The sequence below is a fragment of the Exophiala mesophila genome, assembly GCF_000836275.1.
Source record: "Exophiala mesophila strain CBS 40295 unplaced genomic scaffold supercont1.2, whole genome shotgun sequence".
Lineage (NCBI taxonomy): Eukaryota > Fungi > Ascomycota > Eurotiomycetes > Chaetothyriales > Herpotrichiellaceae > Exophiala > Exophiala mesophila.
The window spans coordinates 1,922,929-1,935,893 of NW_015622505.1; the positions used below are offsets into that span (position 1 = coordinate 1,922,929).

The 12,965-nt window shown below is 50.1% G+C and overlaps 5 protein-coding genes across 5 annotated transcripts; 3 read left to right on the forward strand and 2 right to left on the reverse strand.

The window, feature by feature from the left end:
- Positions 1–279: 279 nt before the first annotated feature.
- PV10_02535 (uncharacterized protein) lies at positions 280–2,182 on the forward strand. The gene is made up of 2 exons (XM_016366859.1): positions 280–1,103; positions 1,169–2,182. Exons 1-2 carry the CDS (start codon positions 645–647, stop codon positions 1,700–1,702), a joined length of 993 nt encoding a protein of 330 aa, XP_016226377.1. The 5' UTR covers positions 280–644; the 3' UTR covers positions 1,703–2,182.
- Positions 2,183–4,391: 2,209 nt separating this feature from the next.
- PV10_02536 (uncharacterized protein) lies at positions 4,392–6,165 on the forward strand. The gene is made up of 2 exons (XM_016366860.1): positions 4,392–4,850; positions 4,903–6,165. The coding sequence occupies exons 1-2, from the start codon at positions 4,664–4,666 to the stop codon at positions 5,784–5,786; spliced, it is 1,071 nt and encodes a 356-aa protein (XP_016226378.1). The 5' UTR covers positions 4,392–4,663; the 3' UTR covers positions 5,787–6,165.
- PV10_02537 (uncharacterized protein) lies at positions 6,036–7,275 on the reverse strand. Its single transcript, XM_016366861.1, has one exon. It carries the CDS (start codon positions 7,137–7,139, stop codon positions 6,195–6,197), a length of 945 nt encoding a protein of 314 aa, XP_016226379.1. The 5' UTR covers positions 7,140–7,275; the 3' UTR covers positions 6,036–6,194.
- A 619-nt stretch (positions 7,276–7,894) lies between these two features.
- Positions 7,895–9,767, reverse strand: PV10_02538 (uncharacterized protein; the record flags this gene model as incomplete). The annotated part of the gene is made up of 1 exon (XM_016366862.1): positions 7,895–9,767. The coding sequence occupies exon 1, from the start codon at positions 9,647–9,649 to the stop codon at positions 7,895–7,897; it is 1,755 nt and encodes a 584-aa protein (XP_016226380.1). The 5' UTR covers positions 9,650–9,767.
- A 546-nt stretch (positions 9,768–10,313) lies between these two features.
- PV10_02539 (uncharacterized protein) lies at positions 10,314–12,125 on the forward strand (the record flags this gene model as incomplete). Its single annotated transcript, XM_016366863.1, has 1 exon — positions 10,314–12,125. One exon carries the CDS (start codon positions 10,314–10,316, stop codon positions 12,123–12,125), a length of 1,812 nt encoding a protein of 603 aa, XP_016226381.1.
- Positions 12,126–12,965: the final 840 nt, after the last annotated feature.

The following is a 12,965-nucleotide window of genomic DNA, read 5'->3' on the forward strand; positions in this document are numbered from 1 at the left end:
TGTAATCCAGGGACCAGCCGTCCCAATACACTGGTACATGTTACCCAATTCTCCTCGAATGGTTATACAAGCAAATTGACAAGCAAGGCTGGCCTAGAATGCCATCGATGGTGCCAGCTTACATCATCTTATCTATCTCATTTCTCTTCATTGTCACACCTCTTGGCTAAAGGGACAGATAGGCCAACATTCAAAGCCACAAAGTCAAATCCTCAGATCATTAGGTTATTAGATTCGCAGAAGACCGCCTAGAATCTCTCTCGACTCTTTTGCTTTGAAATGGGTGCTCATGTCCGCTACCCGAGGAACTTTTCCGCTTGGTTCAGTACCCGCCTGTTGGGGGCTGGAATTCGCGTTGAATTAACACCAAACATGCTCAACTTCTCTTTTCAATATTGACATGAGTCACATTATCAATCCTTGTTCCAAGGTGGGTGTTGCGACTGGAGGCAGCCAGAGTGGACTTCAGTACCAGTAGACCTCGACTTGGTCGTGATCAATTCGTTCTATATATTCAGGCCTCGCGGTTCTGCCGAGGTGACCTGGCCGGAGGCTCAGATCAAGATCAAGGCAACATTGAAATACATACCAAAGCCAGGGTGGTAGATCCCAAAGAAAATAGAAACACATCAAGATCCGCCAAAATGGGCTCGATCGTTCAACAACACCCGCTTTCCCAACGACCGACCTACAACGACGACCAACTCTCCACCTACGTCGCCCTCATCAACCCCGACCCATCATACTCACTAGCGAAACTCAGGTCGGAAATCCAAGAGAATCCTCTTGCAGCCTTGTCAACACTCCAACTGCGACAGATCGCGGCCGTTCACTGGGGAAATGTTGCCTTGCATTATTCACATCATCGAACCCTGGCTCTAGACCCTGATTCGCTGTTCCACAAGATTGTCGAGCGCAAGTTTGGCGGATATTGCATGGAAAACAATGCCTTCTTCTCCACCATCTTGCGCTCTCTTGGTTACCAGATCTACGTCTCGGGCGCGAGGATCAGTAACGCTTTGATGGGACATGCCGATCCGGATGGGTTTGCTGGATGGCAACATGAAGTTATTCTAGTAATCATCGATGGTCAGAAGTATTTGGTATGATCACGACCTCATCCCCACCGCTCACCTTCCCACATTTTCATGTGCTGATTAGCATTTAGGTCGACGTTGGACTAGGTGGTGGATGTCCTGTTCACCCTATACCCCTTGACAAAAGCACCAGTCAAAGCTACGATACCACACCTGGCAGCAGCGTGCGGGTGGTCCGCCGCAATATTGCATCCCACACGACGGATCAACAGGTCTGGGTGCTGGAGCTCAGCAACACAACCACCAACACCTGGTCTGCCGCGTACTGTTTCACTGAAGTCGAGTGGTTGCCCCAAGACTTTGAAATCATCAACTTCAACACCTCGCAGTCTCCTAGGAGTTGGTTCACCTATCGGGTTATCTTGGTCAGGCTGGTCATTGATGAAGAGACACGAACAAAGGCCTTGGGCTCAATCATGCTGATGGATCATAAGTTTGAAAGGCGGCTAGGTGACGGTAAAAAGGAGTTGCTGTTGGAAGCAAAGACTGAAGAGGAGCGAGTTCAAGGCTTGAGACAATGGTTCGGCATCATTCTGCGTCCAGAGGAAGAACGAGGTATTCGAGCCCTGGCTAGCGAGATTCGCGGAGCCCCTCCAGGTTCTTGAGGCCTCGTTCTCGGCATTATCGTTATCATGTCGGTTCCCGTCTCCTGACTTGCTAGGGATGGTACCAATACGAGCCCACTACCTGTACAGCACTGGCGACTTCTTCACTTCAATCCCAATCGTTTGAGTGAACCATTTATATTTAGAATAGGAGAAAGAAGAATTGTCGTGCAGTCTGCACACAACCCTGCATTCATCCCTGGACAAGAATTGTGCTAGCCCCTACATCGGTCTGGTGATTCTGTCGATGTAGTCTAAGTCAATTCGATCCATCCATTGGTAAAGGCAGAAACGAGCACGGAGAGGGGATAAGAAACGGGTGTATTTGGCGAAATACTCAAGCCCTAGCTCTACCGGCTTAGGGTCCTCACCTTGACCACCGCGACTTCTGTTTCCAGCATGAAGCTAAAACGGAGGCTTTCTCCTATGAAGCGAAAGAGACCTAGATATAGAAACAATGTGCATTCGCGAGCTAGCAAAGGAGACAAAGATTCATTCGAAATTGATGGCGCGCGAAGGATACCTCGGATTGACAGCTATCAGATGTAAATGATTGGACCATCAATGCGAACACGAAGAGTTTAAGCGGCATGATATGGCGGGGTAGTGTGGGTGCATGGGTAGCTATGGCATGACCTGGCATGCCTGGACAATGAGGTAGAAAAGCCTCGCGAGGAGAGTTTTGGCATACGCGTCGCAAGTGATGGAGGTTTCCATATTAGGCAAGATATTTTTGGAATTCGTGAATACCAGGGGATTGGACGGAGGACTTCAGAGTTCTCACTGGGTGGCGACCTGGATTGGGCAAGCTTCCAGAAGGGTCAAGCGTGCCGTTTTGCCGTTGCTATGCTTTTGGCATGACATTGGGGCACATGATTGTGCTCCAGGGATGGTCTGTGACCTGGGGGGACAAGGGCTGGGCAGTGTCATAGACTTTTTGTCGTTGGACATGCAGATCGAGCAGCCACAGAGGCAAAGTCGGAGGTACCCGTAAAATGATAGAGGGAGGAAATAGTCATCGATGCGCTGTGGTAGTCTGATATAGCTCGCATTAGGCGGTTTAGGAGAGGTGTGCCCACGAAGGAAGCGGGTAGACCTGCGATGTCGGTGAGGATCTGTCACTAATTAGGGGCATATGTGGAGAGACAGTACGAGTACGTGCTCAAGTACCTATTGTGGTGGCAACTCTGGAAGGCCTCTGACATTCACAGCCACTTGAAGAGTTGGGGCCGAGGGGGGCTACAGCCGAGACCGAGACTAGCCAGGACTGGCACGAATGGTCCTTCTAGATGCCGACCAGGATAAACGAGTCTCTTGGGACTTTTGTCGTCGAAAGGGACAGGCTGTGATGTTGTATTCGATGTGTGCGCAGGGAATCTGAGGGCTGCTGGGAAAAATCCTAGGCGTATAAATCTTAAGAGACGCGTACGGGGTCATTTCGGAAGTTGCGGTAAGTGGTATGAGGGATTCATGGTTGCACCTGCCCGTTCCTTCTTAGAATCATGAGGCAGCCACGACTTCTGCCCATCTGCAGCATCCAACACCAACGTCAACGCCAGAGAAGAAGCCACTATCTCAGGTACCTTACTCATCAATGTACAAAAAGTTGAAGCCGAACTCTAGCCCAGATAGTAATTGTCATTGATGGGTCTCCGGGACAAGGACCCGCGGTTTGCACGCGACTGCGAGTTAACTAACACTAATTGGATCAATGGTAAATCTTAACTGTAATGAGGGTGGTGGTGGTCACTGTGGGTTGAGCCTGATGAGGCGCAAGCAGGTCAGGGTCTGATGTCCCCGCGAAGACAACTTGTCCTGTCATCTGATTGACTCGTGACAGAGGATAGATGGGGGATGGAGTACACTACATTGGGCCTTGCATGATTAGCATTACTGCTTGCTCGAGCACTGCCTCAGTCGTGAGTTCGCCTTGAGTCCTGCCTCGTGGGAATACAAGGGCCATGATGACTGGACAATGTCTCCTCGGGCTTTGGCGGAGGAACAATGGGCGATGAACCCATGCCCGAGGGGCATTCCCTCCCCCCAAGGCGCTACTCCAGCAGCTCTCAGAGCCCCAATGGTACCTAAACATCCCTGTGGCTCCGTTATTGGCGACCCCAGGGCCAAGACTCTGCGCCTAGACAGAATGCCGTTCTGCCCAGGCGTCGCATTCTCAAAGTGCGTCAATACGACTCGGCTGCATACCACTCTATCCCTAGTGCTGCCACTAACATGTTTGAAATGATAGGCATGGATGGGCATTGAGAGCTGCTGCAGCACTGAGCTTGGGCTGTCTGGCTGCGCCAGTGGCCCCGGTACCACAGTTGCAGGTCCAAATCCAAACACTAAGAGCTTAATGAGCGATATGCCAAACACCCTAGTTGCCCATATCCAAGGCGTATTTACGGAAAGTTATGAACCGAATCTACTTGGGTATAACCTCACGCGAGGCATAGCAGCCATGGCACGATGGAAAATTAAGCTCTGGGATCGGGTCATGGATGTGGGATCGACAACGGGAAAAGAGATCATATGAACCATGTCTGGGGGAAAAACAGTTGAAGGAAGAATGGTATACGTAGTCCAAGAATAGGTGTGCCCCTCCAATCCCCCAAAGAAGGATAGCGCGAACATGAACACTCCACTCCATCTCCATCCTGTCAATCTTGCCATCAACCCTCGCCCGTGTGCTGTGCCCATCACCCCTTCTCACTCGTCTCTCGCTCCACCCGCGACAACCGACATCAAACACATAAAGCTCCTCCCAAGATCCTACTCTGCCGTCTTCGTCTCACTTCCATGACGTTTTAGATCTTGTGCTCGCTTTTTCCACATACAGTCGCATCCTAGTGTATCGCAGACACTCCTCTTCTCTCTCTACAACTATCGTTATCGCTTCCCACGCTGTCGTCCACGCGATCCCTCCTCGCTACTTCAGAGCCCTCGGTAAACACAACAACAATGGAAACTCCAAGGCAAAATGGTCTTGACAATGGAAAGGCCCCGACTCCCCCGGTCGGCTTCCGTCCTCAGAATGGTGGTCTTATTAATGTGCAGCCACCTCGACGAGAGGATCTGCAACCTTCCTATGCCCAAACATTGCAGGGCGACAATGATGAGACCCAACACGGCTGGTACGGATCAATGAGTAGGTAAACCCCGACTTCTCCACGCTTTGCGCAATACTCACCTCGGTTCAGTCAACTCTCTCGGCGCATGCGTTGGTTTCCTCGGAGCCATCCCTTGCTGTGTCATCTGCCCCAACCCTTATAAGCCTGTTTCCCAAGGAAATGTCGGTTTGGTCACCAAATTCGGTCGCTTTGCTCGCGCTGTCGATCCCGGTTTGGTCAAGATCAACCCTCTGTCCGAGAAACTCATCCAAGTCGATGTCAAGATTCAAATTGTCGAGGTGCCACGACAGGTTTGCATGACCAAGGACAATGTCACTCTCAACCTGACATCAGTTATCTACTATCACATCACATCTCCCCACAAAGCCGCTTTCGGTATCTCCAACATCCGACAGGCACTCGTCGAGCGCACACAGACAACATTGCGACATGTCGTCGGTGCTCGCGTTCTCCAGGACGTTATTGAACGCCGCGAGGAGATTGCCCAGTCCATCGGTGAAATCATCGAGGATGTCGCTTCAGGATGGGGTGTCCAAGTCGAGTCTATGCTCATCAAAGATATAATATTCAGCAATGATCTGCAAGACTCGCTCTCCATGGCCGCTCAATCCAAGAGAATCGGTGAATCCAAGGTCATTGCTGCTCGTGCTGAGGTCGAATCCGCCAAACTCATGAGACAAGCTGCCGATATCTTGAGCTCTGCTCCTGCCATGCAGATCAGATATCTCGAAGCTATGCAAGCCATGGCCAAGACTGCCAATTCCAAGGTCATCTTCTTGCCTGCTGCCAACCAGACCATTCCTCAAGAAGCTTTGTCGCACATTCAACAGCAACCCACTGGCGAAGGTCCCAGCGGATACAATTCGAAGCAAAACACTGGCAACGCTTTTGACCTCAGCCCCAACGATGGCTTTCAACAGGCCATGAACGCCAGGGTGATTGAGAACATCTAAATCACGACACTCGGGTCATGACAATTGAGCCATGATGTCTGGCTCTGAGAGGTGACCTCGGTACAATGTGGACCTTCACATTGATAAATGACTGTTGAAATGGTGGATTCCCTGTTAGGTTTCTCTCCCTACCAGGGGAGACGGGGAAAATTGTTTTTGAGATACCCATTGAGTATCAAAGCACTCGCTTTGTTTTTTGTATCAGTAACGCCAGCTGACCGCCACTGCACGCCTTTTATACATCTGAGGTAGTTGCAAGCATTAATGCTTTATTGTTATATTGGATTTTGTGTATTGTAGAACCAGATATGCTGTGATCGTGCGATGTGACTGACGTCTCCGTCATATACACACATATTATACCCTTCAACCCCAATCACCACACCCCTTACCACCGCCAATTTTCACTCACAATTTCCAAGGCGCCTTTTCCGCAAATTCCTTAAACGTCGTCTTCTTCGCACCAGGGAGCAAGAAAGCATCACTCTCCGCCTGTTTCTTCTCTGCACCTTTCCCATAATAACTATAATCCCTGATCAAGAGCATATTCTGTGTGATTTCCTCATAGATACGGTCACCCGATTGAGCAGCAGATTCCGCACTCGCAGCGGTCTCAACAAATTTGATCGGTCGACCCTTGACCTCACTGAGAGTATCGGCCAATTGTTGAGGATGGACCCATTCGCTGACAGCCTGGACTGAAGCACCGTTGGCACGCTCACCAGCTTCGAACAAACCAGCTGTATACAGACCAATATCGTTGCGGATATCGATCATAGGCAAGAACGTAGTTTGAGGATTCCACGGCTGCGACAGTGTAGGAACACCGTCCTGGTCGGGTTTGAATTGTCCGGTCAAATTACTCATGAAATATGCTGGCATCACGTACGATACAATCAAGTCGTCACCCTTGACTTTATTGGCATATTCCTCCACGCTGGCTTTCGAGTCGAAATGCTCGATCTTGGTTAATTGCCCATTTGAGATTTTGGCCGCTGGAGGTAAACTGCTCCATACAAGGTGTTTGACTCCTTGTTGCTTGCATGCGTCGACAATGTTCTGGCCTTGTCGAAACTCGGCTTTGGGGTCGGTGGTCTCCCAGTAGTTGGTCACGGCAAACACGCCGTGTGAGCCGGCGATGGCACTCTTGACGCTGTCGATGTCGTTGAGGTCTGCTTGTGCGAGCTCCGCGCCGCGAGATGCGAGTGCTTGCGCACTTGGTTTGGATGGATCTCGTGTAATGGCTCGGATTTTATATTTGGCGGAGAGGGAGGGGTTGTTCAGCACGGCGGACAGCGTGCTGCCGCCTTGGTTGCCTGTGGCTCCGAAGATGGTGAGGATTTTTTGAGACATTTTGAAGGAATTGCGGAATGCCGTGATGATGGTGGGAAATGATATCGGAGTGGTGAGTGAGGTTGACTGGTTCTTTTTGAGTCACTTGTGACAACAACTATCTCAGCTTCAAGGAGGGGGGGGTTGAAAAGATGAAGAATGGTATACAATTCTACTTAGGATAGACCTATAGTATTTATACATATTGTCCCGCTGAAAGACAGAGTTTGTTGTCAATCAATGTCCTCACTCAGCGCCCATCTTGATCCTTAGGTAATCGAGATAGGGCCCCACGAACCATCCTGGGGTATGCTCGTATGTTGGAATGAGAAGTGGTTAGTCAGGGCGTACACTCGTACTCAGTGGGCTCTTGGCTGGAAACCTTGGTCTCGGCATCATGGTGACAAAGCCTCGGGAGGTCAATGCCCGTACATACCTGGTAGGTTTTATTTGTTGGACGTAAAAGCATTGGGGAAACAACGAGGAGGATAGAAATGAGGGGCAGACGTGCAGGAACAAACGTCATTTACTGAAAACGGCGGAATCTGGGATGCTCTTGCTCCGATTTATCAATCATCACTCAGCATTAAAGTCACGTGGTGTTATGTTTCGGAATTTGAAATTCCGAACTTTGAAACGTTGTCCATTTCATTATCGACGTTCTCTTTGTAATTTGTGTTTCCATCGAGAAGCATCGGACTCCATCTAAAGAAGGTTTGATTCATCAGCAAGTCCGTTCAAAGCCAAGTTGAGCATGGCTGAGTGATTGAAACCCCTCAGAGCCGTGCCACAGGCATCTGGTCCGACTCCAGGATTGTTTCCATGACCATTTTCCATTCATTGGCGAGAGCTGGATCAATAGCACAGCCATCATAGCTCACTCCAAACTTGAGCTGACCATTGTCACCAACAGCTCCGATGAGGAATTCCCCATCTCGTGCTCTGACGGTGGTGTCCAAGCCCCGGAAATCCACTCCAATGTCCTTCCCATCACTCAGCTCTTCTATGTCGTATTTGCCTGATGCTATGATTGATCCACGTGGGCCAACAGAGCTGACACCGCATGTTGCCAGCGTTGGTGGCGGTGACGCAGGATACTGACCTTGGATGTTCCACCCGCGTCGCCGAGAGTCTGTACTTTTATTCTCAAGTCGTTCCATTGTTGTGAGATACATCATGGGAAGCAATTGGGATGGACTTTTGGAGCCAAGCTCAATTTGATCTCCTTCTTTCTGCGGACGCTTCTGATATTGTCTCAGGCGTCTATGGGCTTGTTTACCCAATAGTCGCAGTCGCCCTTCGAGGCTCAGGTCACTTGAAAGAAACGGCAATGCAATACCCTCGCTAAATGCCAACATCAGATTGTCTTCCTTACCCGTGGTTGGTGTGCCTGCGAGAAACGGGCGAGGATTCACGGGAAAGGATCCCACAAAGGGAAGTCTTTCATGAGCTGGAACGTCTGGATTGCGACGTTCTTCGAATTGCATCATGACCAATGCCACAAGTGCAAAGCATCCACTGCCAATACTGATTCGGACGTCCCTGCACAACTTTGCGAGTCTCCGAGATGCTGCCATACTCAGGGTTGGCCGCACTGCATATGTGTTCAAGGGCGGTATCCTAGAATAGTCAATGACTAGGGAGAATTTTGATTGCAATTTCTGTCCTTTAGGTAGCGGTATGGCTCTCCTTAGAGGGTTTTGAAATGCAGCTGGTCCTGGCCGCTTGACATGTCGAAGGATCCTCGAAATCGCCCAAGACCATCTCTGCCTGGCTTGACTCCTTCCCATGGATGGATAGAGAGACTCTTGAGCAGGAGGCAGTCGAGGTCGAGGAGAAGTGCAGCAGAGTATCTTTGCGTCAATCTCCAAGGTAGCCACTGATCGATTGAGTATGTCGATGAAAGAAGCCATCCAGCGCATTGACGTCAAGCCATCCATAATCTCGTGACCCGCAATGAACATGAAATGGACACTGTACCTTCCTTCCGCAGTTCGCACCAGAGGCATGACATACAGCCTGCTCAATGAGTCAAAGGGATCGATACATCGGGAGCAATTCAGTAGATGGACAAAGAACTCGTCATTCTGTGCGTGAGGGTACTGATCTTGGACGAACACTGTGTGACGCCTGGTGTCTGCGACCATTGCCGCTAGACTTGTCGATGGTGTGTAAACGTATAACCAGTCCTTTGAATCGATCTTGGCCGCAAGTTCACTCGGTGAAATCTCCTTGCCTTGACAAATCCGAGACGAGAGAAGAATATGGCGATGCCGCATCACCGCCCATGCCTGGACGATCCTGTGTCGCAATTTCTCCAGCGACAATGAAGTCCTGATCTCGACCTGCAGGTCGGTGGTCATGTCGGCTCTGCCTTCACAATCGATTCCATCCGTATTGAAAAGCCCTTCTACGATGCCAATTCGGCGGTAGAAAATGGTGGAGCCCAAGTGGACAGCCTCATGCCATTCGTGGTGACTCGTAGCATAGCTTTCGAGCCAGCCGAGTGGCTCACCCTGACGGTTGCTCATCGATGCAGAAATTGGTTAGGCATCCTAGAGATGAAGGCAGGAATTGTCTTCAGAGGAAGAATCCTAGAGCTCTGCGGAGATTACCATCGATTATGCACCTACGCAAAAGGCCCAAAATACGGAGGACGTCATGGATAATTGTGCGGTTGAAGGAACGAATGTGGTCCCAATAATTGGAATATATCGGGGCCATCTACATGAGTGCGCACGCTATTCCGTAGCAAATCTCTAGTCACATGACAGCCTGTCGATCCCTATAGGAATGACTACCTACCTAAAATATGGCCCAGGAGTGCTATCTAATAGAAGAGGGTGCCCTGAGGAGAGAGCCTGGGAGAGAAGTGGTATCTGGAGGGGTGCCCCAGGAGAGTACCCTAGAGGGAGTGCCTGTGGGAGTGCCTCGGGCGCCTAATCAGCCCTCAGAGAAGTGCCTGAGGGGCCCCTCCGCCTACGAAGAGCTTATGTAAGTAGATACCTAACAAGGCTTAGTCTAGATCTGAATTTGGTGCACGCGGATTAGATTGACGCGTCGCGATATGACGCGTGTAGACTTTTGGAATGGCAGGTGTGCATTTTGTATCTTGATCCTCTCGAAGAAGACATCCTTCGCATTTGCCCACGAAAAATTCTCAAGCATGGGTGCTAAATTGCAATATTGGGCATCATGAGCCCCGAAGAGTTGGCCAGCTTTGCACGAGCAATTTCAAACTTCCCCCAAGAGCACATTGACCACCTATATCAACTCCTCCTTCGACTGCAAGAGACCCATGTCGACCCTGAATTGGACCTGATCCGCTCTGAATATCATGCCCTCTCTTCAGAAGATGGCATCGACACCCTGCCCAACGATCCATATCTTCAGTGGCTCATCGATCTATTCAATTCCGATGCGCACTCCTCTCTTTACACCAATTTCCTCGATGTCCTAGACGAAGCCCACATTGACATTACCGACGCTGGTACAAACACGGACGTGGAGACTGACCATGGGCGTCACGCAGGGCCGATGGTTGCTTCTTGGGAACCCCGACCTTTTGAAAGATCACATAGTCCCGACACATTCAACGAACACGATCCAAGATGGCGGCAGGCTATCGCATTAGACCATCGGAAATTGGCCAGTCAAGCACTCGAAGCATGGCGCGACGGACTGCAAAGAAAGAGAGAAGCTCTTCTTGATTATGAAGATGCTCGCGCAAACGAATTTGCTGATCAATTCTACCACAAAACACTTGCTCGAAAAGCGGTCTCACACTGGCGCAATACAGTGAAGGAGATGCAAAACCTCGAAAGAGTTGCTATTGAGCACCGTGCCAGGAAGGATGCTATTACTGCCCTCACGAGTTGGACCCTTGGCGCGCGAGAAGGCTTGTTCAAGAGAGTCCGGGATGAACGCTTGCTCTATTCCTCACTAGGCATGTGGCAGGGTAAAGTTGATGCAATTCGGGAAATGCAACAGAAGGCCGATATACAATATGAAACACATGTTACTCAACAAGTGCTTGTGAAGCTGTTCACAACAACCAGTCAACTTCAAGAAGACCAGACCCAAGCAGCTCTGACTTACAAACAAATACTGAGTCGGAAGATACTGAGACTGTGGCGGGCACAACTCAACAACCTTGGAGCTCTAGAAAAAAAGCGAGAAAGTCTCATGTCCACATTTGCTGGCAGACATGTCCTGCGATTGTGGTATGACCGCACTCGGAGTCAAATCGATGAGAAACAAGCTCTCCTCGCCCGAGAGCAGATGCTGAAAGTCAAATTCTTCCGCAGATGGCAAGCTTACGTCAAACAAAGCAAAGAAGCCAAATACACCACTGCCTACCAAAGGATGAGGAGAAAGGTCAAGGTTGGGATTGCAACGGCAGTGCTCACGAATTGGAGACAGCAGGTTTCCAAAATCAGGCGAATGCGAGATGTCGCCGACGAGTTTCGAGCTCGCCGAAACGTCGAGGCTGAACACCGGCTTGCATTGGTTGCAATCATGTCAATGTACAACAGAACTCAGCAAGTTGACAATTCATTGCAGCAAGCTCAAAAGTTCCGCCGCGAGAAGATCATTGCACGACTTGAGATATTCGGTAACAGATGGCTGTTGCCGACAAGACAAATCATGGTCAACCAGCGCACTGCCGACAACTACCACTCCATCAAAACCGCAGGATACACCTTGTCGCGATTACGGAGTTGGCGCAATGTGACTTATCGGGTCAAGAGACTAGAAGACGACGCTGATCGATTGACCCAGCGCAATGAGCGCAAGAGAACGGCCGACTTGCTACAGAAATGGCGACGCGGAGCAATCAAATTGAACTCGGAAGTTCAAGGTATCGAAGAGAGGCTATTGCCCGTCACCCCAGCGGCGAGACGGAGTCAGTTGCTAGCATCGACTACGCCAGCCTACACCCCTGCATCCGCTCTTTTTCGGAAGACACGAGCTTTGAAGGGATATCGAGAGGAGGATGAAGATTGAAATTAATATAACGAGCCACGAATGATGCATCATGACCGAGATACCCCCAGAGAGATTTTGTCTACAGAAACAACGAGTACAGTCGTTTTGATTGGATAGGACCATCTGCACCAAAACAATCGGAGAAGATGACGTAGCAGTTTGCGTCTACTTCAATGTCAATCAACTATATGAAACCGTTTTTTCTAGCATTATCTTTTGTCCCATGGGTGGATGTTTCGTGCTGTAAGGTTTTGAACTGATTTAGCGTACGTCCGTCACAGTCCGTCCAAGTCGCCTGAAACAATTGGATCATTCGGTACCATGGAATACTTGCGTTGATCGTCTCGAGGATATCATCAGGATCCACCTGGAAATACCAGGTTTCGTCATCCCCAGCCTTGGCCTCAGCACCACAGATCCCAAAAACTCCAGACATAGATGCAGTATAGTATACTCTGCGAATATTATCTCTGTGGTCGTTGAGCAACTCGGTCTTATTTCTCAGATCGGGCGAGTCGCCCACTTTAACCCACCACAGCCTTGACTTTTTGGATTTCCCCCCCCCTTCCCTGCACCCCCTATCAACCCAGAACCAACCATGTCGAACTATCCAATCTGCGACGTCGACACACCCGATCCATGGATGCTCGAATTCCGCGGCAAATTCTACCTAACATTCACACTCGGCAACCGCGTCGAGATCTGGTCGTCGCGAAGCATGGAAGATTTCCGCGGATGCGAGAAAACCATCGCCTGGAAACCAGCCCCCGGATCACCCTGGTCAGCCGACATATGGGCACCGGAACTGCACTACGTCGACGGCCGGTGGTACGTGTATTTCTGCGCCGCACAACCAGG